Source organism: Pezoporus wallicus, unplaced genomic scaffold (assembly GCF_028554395.1).
Source record: "Pezoporus wallicus isolate ANWC-B61680 ecotype Strahan unplaced genomic scaffold, APGP_CSIRO_Pwel_v1 scaffold_6885, whole genome shotgun sequence".
Lineage (NCBI taxonomy): Eukaryota > Metazoa > Chordata > Aves > Psittaciformes > Psittacidae > Pezoporus > Pezoporus wallicus.
Genome location: NW_026638858.1, coordinates 3,734,963 through 3,750,663, shown reverse-complemented (window position 1 = coordinate 3,750,663; position 15,701 = coordinate 3,734,963). Strand labels below are relative to the sequence as shown.

Sequence of the window (15,701 nt, the reverse complement as noted above, 5' to 3'; positions counted from 1 at the left end):
TCCACTGGAGAAGTTTAGTCTTTCCTGATGGCTAAGGGACTATGTGGAGCCTATTACCTGAGCTGAGATACATGGAAAATCCAGTATGTCAGGCAGTAAATAACATCTGTGTTTGTTTCCCAAGTTTCCTTTCTGTTCTTGCTTTCAAATGTTGGTCTTTGCTCCATTGCTGATGAGTTCTTCATTGTGTCTCTCCTGTGTCTTCCTTTGGAGCAGAGAGATGAACAAGAAACTTCGAGATGAGCGAGATGCTTTTGAAGCCAAGAAGCTGGTTAGTCTAAGAACGAAAACCCTAATTCCCAACCACCCTCCTTTCACCTGCTGCTGTTGCTTTCACCACTCAGGGGCCTGTCATTTCCACGGGGGACAATGACCTGAGCTCAGACTTTGCAGCACCTCTCTGAGGGTGCTAGGGACAAGCTCTGCAGGTTGCTCTTGCAAACCACCCGGGTTTAACCCAAGGTGTATTAGCTTGTGACTGTCACACAGCCCCATGCAGGGCTGCAGTGGGTGCTGCCTGCTGCACACATGGGGTCTGTATGTTGTAACAGCATGGGGCATATGCAAGAAGGGGAGTGAAGCTGGATGCATCCCTGGACCTGAATGGTGAAGAAGATTATGGATTCCCGTATGTGCTGCCAGCTGACTAGGGGTAGAGGAGCACTGGAAGGTTTTAGAGTTTCTGTGACCCCTTGAGGTAGTAACAGATGTTTGCAGATGTTTCTTTGGGGCAGCTCCCCATTCCTATGAACTCTGCTGGGGTGGAGGTGCAGCAGTAAGCCTTGTGTCAGAGGGCTAGGAGAAAGTGGGGGGCCTCTAACATCTGGAACAGTCAACTCCATCTCTGGTCTTTCCCAGTCTCCAAGATAAGTATGAATATGTCATCTATTTTTAATTCTTTTTTTTTTTTTAATGAAAAAGTCTCTGTGTTCCCAAATGTCTCTGACAAGGCTGCCCTGTGCTCTTTTTGGACCCATTCCTGCCACCATGTGTCTTTTCCTGCTCTGCCACCATGCCCCACTTGAAGATCTGGAAGTAGCTGTCTTGCAGTGAGGACAGGCAGTGGTAGGCTGTGAGATACTTTCTGGTTGGTGTGTAAAGAAACATTTAAGGAAGCACAGGGATTGTGCCCAGATAAGGGACAAGATGTCATGCTGGGGGGGATGCTGGAGTTCTTCTCCAAGTGAAGCAGCAGCTATATAAAATAATTTCAGTAACTGTTTTGGATGGGGGGGGGGGGGGGGTGGGGGTGGGGGGTGCCTTTGTGTGTGTGTTTCTGAAATCTGAAAGATTATTTTTTCTTTTTTTTTTTTCTTTATTTTTTAAGCTGCTAAATATGTGTATGTACACCAGGGCTTCCTGCTTCCTCTTGGAGAAGTAATAAACACAGTCACTGTGTAGCAGAATCCAGTGCAAGCAGGCAACGAAAATAGTTTGTTCTCCTCTTCCCATGCATACTGCTTCATCAGCTTCTGGGTTCCTGTGGGTGGGGTGGGCGGCCCATGGAGACCACAGCTGAGGTATGTACCTCTGTGTATGCAAAGCTTGTCTGCTCCTCCTCTGTTCTCCTCTCTTTTTCATCTGCTAGGACCTGCTCAGGCCTGCTCTGAAACGTAACAGTTGCAAGGAGACCTAAGAGGGAGCCTAGCAGGGAGAGTCTGGGTACAAAGGAGCTGCTTTCTCCCTGTGCTGATAGTAGGGATGGGCAGCAGGGTGAACTCCTCCTACCACCATTGCTCATCTGGCAAGGCTGTGTTGTGCTGGGCAGATGAAGTCTGTTTTTTTTCTTTATCAGCCAGGACTATCTTGTTGGCCACTCTCGTTTCAGTCCGCAAGAAAACAGGACTCCAAAGGATTACAGAGATGCTGCTATTGCCATACACCTGCAGAAGATCTGCTGTCCAGGCTGTCCCACTGCAAGGGGGCAAGAAAACAGCAGTAGTTCCCTACAGCAGCAAAAAGGAGACTCCAGATTTCTGATGGAGTGTGTGGCACACTCTTTGCCAGAGCCTATTAATGTTTTTACTGGCTAAAAAGAAACCCAAGGCCTTAATTCCCTCTGTTAGTGCTGGGAGGAGTTGTGTTATTTCTGTGAAATGAAGGTGTGATGAACAGCGGTTCATTTATAGAAAAGATTTTGAAGTGGTTGCATGTCTGAGTTGGGCTATATACGAGGCTGACAGTAACCCAGTCGCTGCTCCTTTGCACTTCTCAGTGTCCAGCTTAATACCTTGCTCTTCGTAAGAGTTTCTGGCCTTGCCAGGGTAGGCAGACCCTGGCCCCACAGCACCACGGGGCACTGTTTTGCCCCAGTGGCTAGGTCACAGGTAGCAATGTGTGGCTATTTAGGTCTGTGTACAAACCACTGTGGGGTTCAGTTTCACAGCTGTGACCCATCTGGCTATGGAGTTATGCTTGCATGCTCCATGTGACAGAACAAATTTCATGTCTACTCATCATGAAGAGTGTTTTGGGACTTTGACTACATTGGACACATATTTGTATTTCACTGATAAACCAGAATCTTTCCCATACAAATGCTTGTACACGTGCTGTTGTTGGGGAATCCTTGCCCTCGTGTGTTGTACAGCTGTGATGTCATGTCTGTCTCCTTACCATTCTGGCAAAAAGCCACGTGTTACACAAACCTGGCAGGCCAATAAAGCATGGCAGAACCAATGCAAAACATGCCCCATTGTTTCTCCTTTCTTACCCAGGTACGTACTCCGCAGGCTGTTTCCTCTTCAAGTAGTGTCATGCCATAGCAGATTGCCTGGGATCCCCTTTGCTCCACAGGTTCTGACTTGGCTCCAGGGGGCTGTAACACAAGTTCCTTGTTTCTGTGTGTCTAGAGGATGCCCCTGAGTGAACATGCTCAAACTCTTTCAGGGGTTCCTCCTCCATCCACACTGGTTGGCTGAACCATAGCCTGATACTAGTGTGACTCCCAAGTGCAGTCTCTCTGCACTTGGGAGTCCTCTGTCTTGGAGGATACATACTCCACATTTGTAACTCTCCATGCTGGTTGTTTGTGTAGCTGGAACTTCTCCTGAACATCACTTTTATGTGTAAAAAACATTTGGAACTTTTCCCCTCAAAATTCCTGGTTGGTTGAGGCCCTCTGTGCAGTCCAGAATGTCTCCTTTTGTTGGCCTGCATTGTGGTAAAGGTGTTCTGGGAGTTTTGGCCAGCAGAGCAGCTTCTTAATCTTTTGCTTTTTAAGATAAGCCAGGGGTTATTGAAGAAATAATCTTCATAGTCCTCCCCAGGGCTGCGAGCAGCACAAAGTCCTGCCTGTCCAAAGCTGCCTGCAGGTGTTTGGTCAGTTCAAAACTGCTACCAGAGGCAGATCTGGCAGGCTGCAAACTCTTCTTTCACCATTACCCCCAGAAATAACTTGTGAGGACTTGTCAGAAATCTCCAGACTTACAGAGCAAGTACATCTTCCTTTCCCCCAGTGCTGAGGTGATGCCACGCTGTCTCTCACTTTGTGTTCAGTGTGTGTAGCCAGAGCAGTTACCCAGTCTGTTTGGGACTGAACGGGAGGTTAGGCTTTAGCATAGCCTTTGGAGGAGATGGCAGGTCAATCCTCTCTCTGCCACATGCTTTCTGTGTGATCTCAGGTAAGATCCTCATCTTTGACTCTGATGGGGATGACAAATCTGCTGTATAGGGGGAAGATGGTTGCAAGAGGAGCTGTCCTGCTTTCTCCTTCTCTGGGGAGCTGGTAAACACTGGCTGCAGGAAGTGTGTAGTCCTGCAGCCTGGAGAGGAACGTTAGTGTATGGCAGAGTATGTGCATTGCCCTTTACAGAGTGGTCTTCCTTTCCTATGGTGCACGTGCAGCTCTGGGTGAGTACTGATGGAGAAGGGGTACTTAGTGCCTTCTGAGGAAGGGGCAGTTGGTGGGTCCCACAAAACATCAGCATAATAGAAAGGCAGGAGGGGAAATAAAAGATTCAGGTGTGAGACAAAGTGGAGAACAAGCCACAGAAACAAAAGCTCTGGCTGGAGTTCGGTTTGGGGCACCACTGTTTTTGATGGATTTTGTTGCAAAGGGGAAAGCAGCGACAGTGTAACGCCTTCTTGCATGAGTTAAATGAGCTGAACTGAGAAAGGCAAGCCCTGTGCTCACCTCTGTTCAAGCCTGCTGGCAGGGCACTACCACTGAATGGTGTAGGGCTACAAGGACTCCAGCTCCAACTCCCTGAAGTGGCCTGCAGAGGTGGCAAGTGGTTAACTGGCGTTTATCAGGTTCTTGGGTCCTAATCACATTCTTCATCCCTTTTCTTTTCACCTTCCAGGCACCTCAGAGCAAAAAGCCCCTGTTGAAGAAAGGGTCAGTGGTAGGCAGTTACCTGCTGGACGACAAGCCGGTCAAACGGTTAGATGGGCATTTGTGTTGTGTTTGTGGTGTCAGTCTGTGCCTGCTGGAGTACCCTGTCAGTCAAGCTGTGTCCTGTGTCAAGTTCTCCCACCTTGGTGCTGGCTGGTTTGGGGAGCATGGGGGGGTGCATCTCGACTGTGGCTGTAGCTCCCTCTTGGCATCAGGTGGTGGTGGCTCAGCATGAAGCTGAGGATGCTGTTAACTAATTTCTATGGGGGGTGGGAGGGTGGCCCCCCTCTGGGCTGTTTCTGTATGCAGCAATGGGGGAGCAAACCTAAGTGCCATCAGAAGCTATGGGAGTGTGCATGGGATGGAAGTCACAAAGGCTTCCTCTCACTGAATCAGGCTGGATTGTCTCCGAAGTGTGCCAGTTCCTTCCCAGGCAGAAATCCTGTCCACTGGCACCTTATGCCAGAGCCCATATCCCCCGGGGCATGAGAGAGGGCAGGAGTTGCACAAGACTTGTGTTCTCTCTGGCAGCTGAAAGCCTTGAGGAGAGGGCCCAGCTCCAGGTGGGTTCATTCTGCCCATCTCCCTCCACACCTATGCAGATGCTCACCTGGCATACCAGGTCTCTGCAAAAGGTTCCACTGCTTCCCAGTTTCTGTTGGTACAAACCAGAGACATAGGTCTCGGCTGAGTTTCTTCGAGTTTTGACTCACCCTTAATACTTGCAAATCTGGTAATGGCATTTAGGAATTAAGTTTCAGGGTCCTGGGCTTGTGGATTGATGGAAAACCAGGTGCACTGTGGAGCAGGGCTGATTCTTGAGCCCAGCTGGGAAGCTGGATAGCTCTGAGGCAGAGGTCTTCCATGGCTGTGTGACTGGCAGATACTCTGTCCATGGGATCAGATAATCAAGTTCTCCCATCTTCTTCCCCAGCTATTTCTTGCAAAAAATGCTTCTAGCTGCTGCTGGCATAAACCCACCAGAAAGACTTAACAGGTAGAGAAGTCCAACAGTGAGGGTGATGTGAGAGGGGGGAAGCATTTGTTAGTTCCATCTCTGTCCAAGTGCTGTGTCACACCACATCGCTTGAGAAACATGGGTAAAATCCATTAGATCTGGAGTTACTGTTCAGAAAGTTTTGTGTTTGTCACTTTTTTTCCCTCCCTGAAGAAGAGGCTTCTGAGTCTCAGCCCCTCATTGTTGTGATTCCTTCCAGCCCTGGGAGATGGGTCTTTTCCCCAGATCCTGAGCCTGGGAGGATGTGTCTATTTGCAACAAGAGCAGTTCCAGTTGGCCTGGCTCTGGGCTGGCATGTGGGACAGATGTAGGGAGGACATCCCGGAGCATGAGCTCCCTGTCATGGAAAAAGTGTAGGCATGGCAGCAAGTGAATTTTGCAGTCCTGGTGAGGTGTACTCGTAGCAGTGAGGGAAGAGAGTCCTTGCCTTGATTTCTGCACTAGTAGCAAGATAAAAATGTTGCGGAGAGCCGGGATGTGCTGCCTCTGAAGAGACTGACTGTAGTAGCCTCTGGTCTCTCTAATTTGCTTCCAAATGCAATCTGTTGGCCCCTTAAGGCAACAGAGGGTGGATAAAGCCCTTCAATTGAGTCCTAAGCCTTCTCACTCCCTTTGTCTTGTTCTTGAACCGTGGAAAGCCAAGGCAGAGCTAAGATGCTGCCTTGCTCCTCAGCAGTGATTCCAGTAGTTTAAATTGGTTATTCCAGCTGCTTTTTTGGAAGATTGTTCACTGGGGGTAGAGCTGATGTGGTAAGTGAAGGAACAAAGTGCATCAGCCTGCTCTTGTGCTGCACAGTCAGTGCACCTGTTTCCCTGCTGCCACAGCTTGGGCAGGGGTCCTGGGAATTTCTTGCTGTTGAGAGCACAGTGGGGCTGGTTGTTGGAAGCATCAAAAGATAATCATCTTTCATGTCCAGGCTCTCTTACCTCGGCCAGGTGTGGATACAGGCCGGAGCAGAGCCAGTGCCAGGCAAAGTGACCCTGGTGTGAGCACGTTTACTGCAATTTGCAAGCCTGTGGCAGGCTTCTGCTGCCTGAACTCAGGACTCCGCTGCCGCAGTGCTTGGGAGTGAAGGGCTGGTTTCCTGAGGCATGGCTGTGTGCGTTCAGCAGAGGGCAGTACCATGTCTGCACACTGCATGCAGCCTCCCAAGGGTGGTCGGCCCTTTTCACTAACCTCAAAACCTTTGTTAGTTCTTTTTGTGTTGTATTGGATACAAAAAATAGAGGAGGTGTTGTTGCTTCTTTAAGAAAGAAAAAAAAGTTTTTCCTTTTGCCACCTTTGTGTGCTTTGCCTTGTTTTTTCAGTACTGGGAGGAGTGGGAGGCAAAGGAAGCTTGAAAAATCCAGAAGGTCAGAATTTTTATTCAAATTAATAAACTATATGAATACAGCACAGCTCAGGTGAGCTGCCTCTCTTTCCCTATGGGGTGCTGTTGATGCCTTAGTCACAGGGAGTATGGGAGTGTACATATTAAGTAGAGTTCCTGCAGCTGCTGCATATGCACTAATTGGATTGCATTGGTTGTTTTGGGAATGTGCAACCTCCTCCTCTTCCCCTCACCCCCTCCCCTCCCACCCTATTGTGGTGCCTGTGGTCTTTAATACAGACAACTGGCCTCTGAGGACCTTCCTTTCACCTTCCCGGTGGATGTGGCAGTGGAAGAACCCAACAGAAAGAACTGTAAATACTTCCCAGGCAACAGGATGTGGTTGAAAACAGGAGAAGGAGGCAGCACAAACTTTGGAGAGAACAGCAGAGACAAGGAGAGATGGTCACTGGCAGCAGATGTTGAGTGGCTGAAGATGACTTTGAAGGGTGATGCTGACTGTCGAAAACACGCAGATGGATTAGATGATGCTCCCTTGCCTCCTAGAGAACAGCCTGTTGGCACCGAAACCAGGGTAATTACTTGGGTTGTTCCTCAGATACCTGCCATCAGGGACTTCGGGTCTTTCTGACTCTCATCCCATCTAACTTCAGCTCCATGGATTTGTAGTGGAGGGGTCCAATGCCTAAATCAAAGCACAGTCTGTAGCCAGGCTTTTCAAAACTGCATCCCTTTCTTCCATTGTAGCTCCAGGCACGGGAAGCAGCCAGCTGTTCCCCAGACCGCATCTTTAAAGTGGTGTTTGTAGGGAATTCCGGTGTTGGGAAGAGTTCCTTCATCCACCGTTTCTGCTATGACAGGTTCTTGCCTGAACTCAATGCAACCATTGGTAAGTACTAGTGTTCCTGACTCATCTGGCTAAGAAGGGTGGAAAGGTCAGCTGGACACGTGTGTTTTGCCTGTAATTTATCCCACCTAAAGGTAAAGGTGATCCCTTTCCTAATTTCAAATAAATCTTGCAATATCCCTTAACTAAATAGCATTGAGCTTGGACATTGCAATGGCAAGCTGCTCTCTCCCCATCCTATCTTATGATCATTGCTATCTCCTTGACAGGGATCGATTACCAGGTGAAGAGTCTGGTGGTGGATAATACCCAGGTTGCCCTACAGCTGTGGGATACAGCTGGACAAGAAAGGTAAGCAATTTCTATGAGGCTGCCCTACTGCCAGGCTCAGTGCAGGAAACAGGAGGAAGGAGTGCATGCACTTCTTCTGTTTCTGGGAAAATTGTTAGCTTGAGAAGGACCAGAGAGGTTGCAGCAGATATTCCAGTGATGAGCCTGCAGCAAAGGTCTCTTTCAGAGATTTCTAGAAGCTGTAGCTTCTGGGGCCTGGGGAGATTGCTCTAAGGACTGATGGAGAAGTACTTTTCCATAAGTCTGACCTGCATGTTGTGGCTTTGGGCAGTCTATCATAAATCATGGTATGGTGTGGGGTTCAAAGCCCCTCTAGCCCTCAAAGCTCTTCTGCATCAGCCTGCTTTTGGAAAAGCTGTAGGAAAGGGCTGCAGATGAGGACAGAAAAGAAGGCTCTGGATAGACATCCCATTCTCAGATTCAGTTGTACTCCTGCTGTCCCCAGCTGCTCACCACCACTTGCTATTCAGAGGGTGGAAAGAAGCGCGTGAAACTTTCCAGGTCTGATTCAGACAAAGCCAGCTTGACCTGTGGGGAAGGTGACTTGAACTACCCTGCTGTACTCTGTCACTGAGGTTACTGGCACCTTCCACTGCCCCTTCTGCTGAAAGACTGGTGGAAGTGATAATCCTTGGTGGAGGGACAGCTTGGCTTTTTGTGACAGTGAATGCAGGTTCCCCATTTGGAGGCCTCTAGTTTCAAAAGCACAGGCCATCATTAGGTGTTATCAGCACTGTTGGTGAGGGCCAGAGTAGTGAAGAGCAAAGTAGTAAAGGACGCACTTGACCCTTATCTGCTATCAGAGATGAAGGCCCACCACTACCTTCATGTAAATTAGAATTTATTTAGGCTGAAGATGAAAAGCTATTTCAAGGGGGCCATTAACCTCAAGAGCCTGGCAAAAATAAGTACTGGATATTTTGGGCTAAATTTGTTATGTGGGCAGGCCTTCAGGAGCCAGCTAAGGTCATGGGAATATTATAACCTTAAACTGCCAACAGAGTAATGATGCTGTAGCTCAGTCAGCTAGACCATGCAGACCTGGTGGGAATGTACTGAGTATCTGCTGAAAAGCAAACGTTTTTTCTAAAATCAAGCTTCATGCTAAAGAAATTATTTTTGAAATAATGTGGTTATTTCAGTGCTGAAGCTGAGCAGTAAGGGGAGTTGTTAAAACTTGAAATGTGACATTTTACTGAGGCCAGACTGCATCAGAGGCCGAATTCAAGATATTGCCCCTGCAGAAGGACCTTTAGTGTAGGCCCCTGCAGCATTAGCAGGTCTTAGACATGTACTTGCAAGACATGGCTCTCTGCTGATGCTGAGTAGGAGACCTGAGAAAGAAGCAAAAGGCTTTCTTATTTCTAGAGAAATACCAATTACTTCCAACTGGAAGTGTCCAAATACGAATATCCTGTGGAAGAAACGGAGGAACTCCTTGAAGCATGCAAGGTGAACTCTTTGGTGACTTCCCTAGGACCGCTGCATGCTACATTTGATGTTTCTTCTAGAGTACCTAGCCTGTCCTGTAGCTCCAGAGGTGCCCCTTGCCTGCCAAAGATAGAGCCTGTGCTTTCTCAGTTGGGTAGTTGTCAGAATGTTATTGTAGTGAGAAAGAACAGGCTTCAGGTAATCATCTGAAGAGTTCAGGAGGGTCACTACTTGCTGTAGGTCTTCTTGGCTCTTAACAGAATAGGACAGTTTGTTATCCCATGCACGGCTGAAATACAGAGCTCTTCAGTGGGATCTCAGTACTTGTGTGGCATTTAATCCCACCAGTTTGCAATCAGTGTGATTATATCGTGGCCCTGTCACAAGCTGCTTACAAATTTTAAGGTTTGAGGGTGGTTTTTGGTAGGCTGTTTCTGGGATTCTTTACATTTATTCCCAAAATACAAGTCTGTGGTTCTCATTGGTACCCACGGGTCAAAGCAGATGTCTGGGAACTTCTGGAAATTGTGTCTAACTGCTGATTTTAAGTATGATGGCATTGCTTTATAGATTCAAAACTGGAAACAGACTGTATTGAGATCTTAATTGCTGTTTTGGCAGCACCGAGGCAGACATTATGCACATCTAGTTTATACTGCGGTGCAGCTTAGTCTGCAGATTCTTCCAGACTCTAGAGAAAGGTCTTGTTTTTTTTCTCCAACTATTTCCCTTTTCATAGGCAATTACCTCTTCCTGTCCCACCTAAGCAAATTCTTCTGTTTCTTTCCTTCTGACCTGCAAAGGTCTTCCTTCCTGCTTTCTCAGCACCATACATTTGGAAAGATTCCTGCCTTACCCATGGCTACCCAGCGTACCTCAGAGGTGCAAGGATCTGGCCTGTCTGTCACCAGTCTGCACACATCAGCCCCAGGGTGTACATCTCACACACAGGGTCTGCCGGGCCTTGCAGAGAGCATGCACTAAATGACAGACAGTCCCATCCTGTTTCTTTTCGTTAATTACACAGCCCTGGTTTTGAGGGTGCCTTTGGTTTTGTTTGGGCTCAGGTTTCGGAGCATTACCAAGCAGTATTTCCGGAAGGCGGATGGGATTCTGGTGATGTACGACATTACAGCCGAGTGCTCCTTCATGGCAGTGCGGAACTGGATGAGCAGTGTCCAGGTGAGAGCAGGGCCTTGGCTTGCTAATGCTGTCTTGCTCCAGACCAGCTCCAACAATATGTCTGGTAGTGATGTTCTCCGATGCCCCAAGAGGTCCTGCTAACCTTGAGAGGAATTATCAAAACACATGTGATGGGTACTGCCTGTGGTAGTCAGTCTGGGACCAGGGTTGTCTTGTTGAAGATATCAAAGCCAGTGACAGTCCCTTAAATGAGGGTGGGCTGTATCTATGGCAGAAGGTGGTGGGATCGGCCAAAACAGTAGTGTGTGTTGGTAAGCAGCCCATGTGTATTGGCAGCATCTCCTAAATGTGGTCATGTCAGACCTGTACTCAGGCAAGGAGATCTCCTGGTGTCCATCTTATTGTCGTGGTTTAATCCCAGCTGGCAACCCAGAACCACGCAGCCGCTTGCTCACTCACTCCCTTTCCGGCCCCCACTCCCGGAGGGATGGGGAGGAGAATCGAAAGAATGTAACTCCCATGGGTTAAGAACAGTCCAGTAACTAAGGTATAACACAAAAAAACTACTGCTACCACCAATAATAATAAGGGAAATAACAAGGGAAGAGAATACAACCGCTCACCACCCACCAACAAATACCCAGCCTGACCCAAGCAGTGATCTAACCCTTCCAGGTAACTGTCCCTACTTTATATACTGGGCATGACGTGCTGTGTTATGGAATACCTCTTTGGCTAGTTTGGGTCAGGTGTCCTGTCTCTGCTTCCTCCCAGCTTCCCCTCCTCCCTGGCAGAGCATGAGACTCACAAAGTCCTTGGTCAGATTAAACATTACTGAGCAACAATAAAAACATCGCTGTTATCAGCATTGTTCCCAGGCTGAAAGTTGAAAACACAGCACTGCACCAGCTACTAAGAAGGAGAAAAATGACTACTACTGCTGAACCCAGGACACTTATGCACGGGAAGGGAGAAGGCCCTGATGCGTTTAGGCTCAGACCTGCAGTATGCATGCACAGTGCTTTGCATGATCACATCCTAACTCTGCTTTGAGATGGATTTCTAGATGAGACTGAAATATCAGTGATAGCTTATTTTTCTCCTTCATTTGCTTCAACTTTCAGAGTTGATTTATTTTTCCTTTTTTTTTTTTAATTTTGTAACTGTGTATTAATACTGCAGTCTTCACCCCTGCATTTATTTCCAAACTCTTAATAAAAGCATTCATCTGGGGCTTGTATCTGCTTGGGGAGACAAAAATGCCTGTCTGTATAATTTCAGTAAGTTGTGTGTAGGTGGCTCAGAGCTGAAGGAAAATTGTCAAGGTTGATTTTGTTTTGACTGTGCTGAGTCTCAAAACCCAAGATCTGAGGAAAATGAATAAGCATAAATTGGAGGTTTCTAATGTTATTAACATCTGCAGCCCTGCTCAGGAGGTGGGAGGGAATCCCAACAACGATTTAGCAATTTCTTTGGACTCTAAAAGATCAAAGGTTCAGATTTTCAGAACTACCCAGCCTCTGAAAATCGGGCTCCTTTCAGGAGCACGCAGAAAATCAAGGCACCCCAAATCTGTAACTTTCAGTTATCTCTCTTCCTTTCCCAATCTTAGTAATTATCTTGCTTCAAAGCTGTTCACGTACTGTAAGTCATCCAGGGCAGTCAAGTCTGGACATAACTTCAAGCCCTGTTCTGCAGTCTGATGATGTTCTAGTGAGCCAGTGGAGCTAGAGAGTTTTACCAAAGGTAATGGGCTCCAGGAATCCCCTAGGAATAACAGTTCCTGCAGAGACCCTATACAAGACTTGTAGGTTATTCAGCTTACTTGGCCAGTGGATTTTCAGCAAGGGATCCTTGAAATTAGGACGGCACATCAGACAAATAGTACCACATATACCTACAGAAATTACAGGACTTATTAAGAAGCTCCGCCTGAACTTAAAGTCCCAAGAGCCTATGGGAAAAACTGCTTTTCTTTAGGCTTGTTATTTTCCAGAGAGGAACTTACGTCCTATCTCCACTCTCTCAGCATCCCAGCAGTACATAGCAAATATTTGAAGTACATTCCCATAGTTTAAGCTTCCTTCCACAAATCCCTGGGGCTATTTGAGGAATGGTCCTTTAATGAGCTAAAGGGCCTTATCCTGCTGCCACTGCAGGTCTTGTTTGCATCAGCTGGAACAGGCGCAGATCCAAGACAGTTCCCTCCCTCAGCTGAGTCCCTAGGGTTCTTTAGTCTGTCTCTTTCACAGGAAGGTATCGAGGATGGAGCTGTGGTCTTTCTGCTTGGAAATAAAACGGATGCTGCGCAGAGAGAGACTTGGAGTGTGCCCAAGATGGAAGGCGAAAGGCTGGCAAAGGTGTGACTGTGTGCTCTGCTGCTCAACCTGCTCTGCAGCCTCCCTTCTGCCTGGCTGACAGGAAACCTTTCTTGGAGCCATTTCCCAGTATGGTACCTTACCTCTCCCCTTCCACCCCATCTCTCCAATGTAAACATGTACTGAAGTTCCTCTGGTACCAGGGAGGATGAGGTGGTGCCCACTATGTGGCCCTTGAGGCAGGCTCATGTATCTCTCTTGATGCTTGGTGCCTCCTTATAGTGATGCTCAGTCTTTCTGAGGGGAGTACGCATGGCTGTTTTCCTGTTTGAGGACTCCCCTAATGCATGCAAAGTCATCCTCCCTCCTTCCTCACTGCCGGTGTCTGCATGCCCATTGCTACCTTAGCCCCTGGGTGGGAGCAGGCAGGGTTTCAGAGGTGTTCCCCATCTTCTGGACTCCACCACAGAAAGCTAAGGGAACCCAAGACCCTCGGCATATATTTGCTTTCCCCAAATAACCCAGTGTTATTCTCTTCCCCCAGTGTTTCCTTTTGGATACTCTGGCTGGGCCCCCAGTGCTGAAAAAGCATTTCCTTTACCTGGGTTGGTGAGCACTGTGTGTGCCCCAGGAGGGTGGTAATAGCCTCCCTCCTGGCCTCAATTGCTCTCAGCAGAGTTCCTGGTGGTGAGCGTGGAACAGCTCCCAGGGCTGGGGGAGAGCTGGTAACCAGCATGGGTGCTTGCTGTGCTCTCTGGCAGGAATACAAGGCTGTCTTCTATGAGTGCAGCGCAATGACTGGCTATAACATCATGGAGCCCATGTTACACATGGCCAGGTCAGTGAACAGCAACGGTCACCCTGTGATATTTCCCCAGCTGTTGGTGAGTGGTGTGGGCTCTCCTGGGGAGTGGGCAAGAAGGTGTTGCCAGACACGTCATAAAAAACACTTGGAGCAATGTGCTCTTCCCCCTGACTTCCATGCCTGGAGAGTGCCAAGTGTAGGCTGGACATCATCACATGCAAAGCTTTGTCTGGCAGAGCTGACTGTTGAAAGATTGGGAATTAAATTTGAGTACTTTATCACAAAACCCATGTGTAGTATCCCAGATTTTAAGTATGCGTTTTCAGTTTGAAGTCTGCATGCATTTCTGAGGGTTTTTTCTTCCTTATCTTATTAAGCATGTGATATTTTGGTAGCCATATTTTAAAGGGAGATAAGACACTTTGTAAGGCTGAAAGAAGTGTGCTCTAAGATTTTTAGTTTTTTTAAAAAAAGGCAAATAGTTTTGAAAAAGCTCTTTGAAATCTTGCAAGAAATTATCCTTTTGCTTTCTTTTATCCTTTCACCTGCTGCATCATCTCTAAGCTCACAACAGGACTCAGCTGTTCATTAACTGGGATAATTTACTTACAAGCTAGGTAAATCATGTCTCCCACAGTATGTGCCTTCAGCATGCTTTAGTATGCTACTGCTGCCTGAGATGGCCCACAGAGGTGAAATGAACAGCCAGGGATTCTGTCATTAGCATGGCAGTTTGGGAATAAGGCACAGACCACTCACCCTTGTCTGGTGCTCTGACTACTAAGCCGTGCTGTCCCTTCTTGTATGGGTCCAGTTTCTTTCCCTGTTCCCTGGAAATTCATGCTCATTTTCTAGTGTGGTTTATCTAGCCAAACTCCAAGGAAGCCCAGTCTTTGGGCCAGTCACTTTTCACAATCCTAGATGTCCCTGGCTGACTGGGAGCAGTTGCCTTGGCAGGAAGAGCTCAGTAACCAGGTTGTGGTCTTGATCTGTGCTGCTTGTTCCAGATTGCTGACAGCACAAGAAGACAGGCAGAGGGAGAATGCCCTGCAGCTGGAAGATGTCAGCAGGAGGAAAGGGTGCTGCACATAAGGCACATCAGTGTGTCAACAAGCAACGTGTGCCAACACTGTTTCATGAAGCTGGGGTTCCTTTCAAGCAAGCCAAACCTAATGGTATCAGCTCTGCAGAGACTTGGGGAAGCTGAAACTTTTCCCCATCTGGGAATTTCAAGGCACTAAATGAGACAAAATGTGCAAATGATTTGCACTGTTCCATTTCCCAGCTCTGCATGCAGCCCTGGTCTCTGGAGGCCCCTGCTTCTTTGAGGGAATTTGGCTGGTCTTGGCTAATAGCACAAACTGGGCCTTCTGTCTTGAGAGGCCACTTTCCTGTAAAAGGATGAGGTTTCTTTCTGGCAAAGAAATGACTTAGCAGCAAAGAGTGGAGGACACAGTGGGTGCTGTGTTAAATAGAATTTTAGTGTAAGAGTACAGAAATTACATTAAATTTGGGCTCATTCTAGGTAGTGATCCATCGTCTCAAAGAGCAGCATCTCCTCTTGGTCCTCTTAACAGCAGAGCCCAGCTGAAAGCAGGAAAACCTCCATCAGCTCCTGTTAAGAGCTGGATCAGCCACTCTATTTACTGCAAAATTTGGTTTGACTGGCCAATATTGTAGTTAACTGAGTCCATATGTGGATATAGTATGAACTGATAAGTGAGTCATCCCAAAGGCTTTCTTCACTTTGTTACCCTAATGGAATGTTACTGCCCCTCTCATACTGTTTACAGAGCACAGAGCAGTTGCCCTGGGACTCGCAGGCGCTGGCACGTGCTGCTGATTCATAACCTGTTTCAGGAGCTGTGCTGTACATACTGGGGCAGGGTCATATACAGCCTGTTTTAAGGCTTAATGCTGCCGGTTTCCTCCCATTCTCTTACAATTTCCTGAAGAAACCTCCAGCAATTAGGAACTGACTTATCTGAGGTACTGCAAGATCCCACCCTTGACCACAGTGCTTTCAAATGTATCAGGGTTGGAAGCACAAGGCAGTTAGATGACTGTGTGAAATGTACCTAGCGAAGCTTTTTCTCTTGCAGTGACTTTGTGCAATAACCT

At 47.6% G+C, this 15,701-nt stretch overlaps 2 protein-coding genes across 8 annotated transcripts in view; both read left to right on the top strand.

Moving 5' to 3' along the window:
- Window positions 1–15,169, top strand: part of CRACR2B (calcium release activated channel regulator 2B) — a 46,421-nt gene extending 31,252 nt beyond the window's left edge. For 3 of the 7 annotated variants that reach the window (XM_057412789.1, XM_057412791.1, XM_057412788.1), the window contains 9 exons: window positions 217–271; window positions 4,305–4,384; window positions 6,965–7,259; window positions 7,433–7,574; window positions 7,802–7,883; window positions 10,382–10,496; window positions 12,710–12,817; window positions 13,537–13,659; window positions 14,588–15,169. In XM_057412789.1, coding sequence (XP_057268772.1) covers window positions 217–271; window positions 4,305–4,384; window positions 6,965–7,259; window positions 7,433–7,574; window positions 7,802–7,883; window positions 10,382–10,496; window positions 12,710–12,817; window positions 13,537–13,659; window positions 14,588–14,821 — 1,234 coding nt within the window. In that variant the 3' untranslated portion in view covers window positions 14,822–15,169. Of the gene's footprint in view, window positions 1–216; window positions 272–4,304; window positions 4,385–6,964; window positions 7,260–7,432; window positions 7,575–7,801; window positions 7,884–10,341; window positions 10,497–12,709; window positions 12,818–13,536; window positions 13,660–14,587 lie in introns of those variants that run through there. The other 4 variants (XM_057412790.1, XR_008972566.1, XR_008972565.1 and 1 more) reach the window with 4 other exon arrangements.
- The window catches only part of RPLP2 (ribosomal protein lateral stalk subunit P2), a 142,270-nt gene that overhangs the window by 72,519 nt on the left and 54,050 nt on the right, over window positions 1–15,701 (top strand). The gene's annotated exons all lie outside the window — the stretch shown is intronic.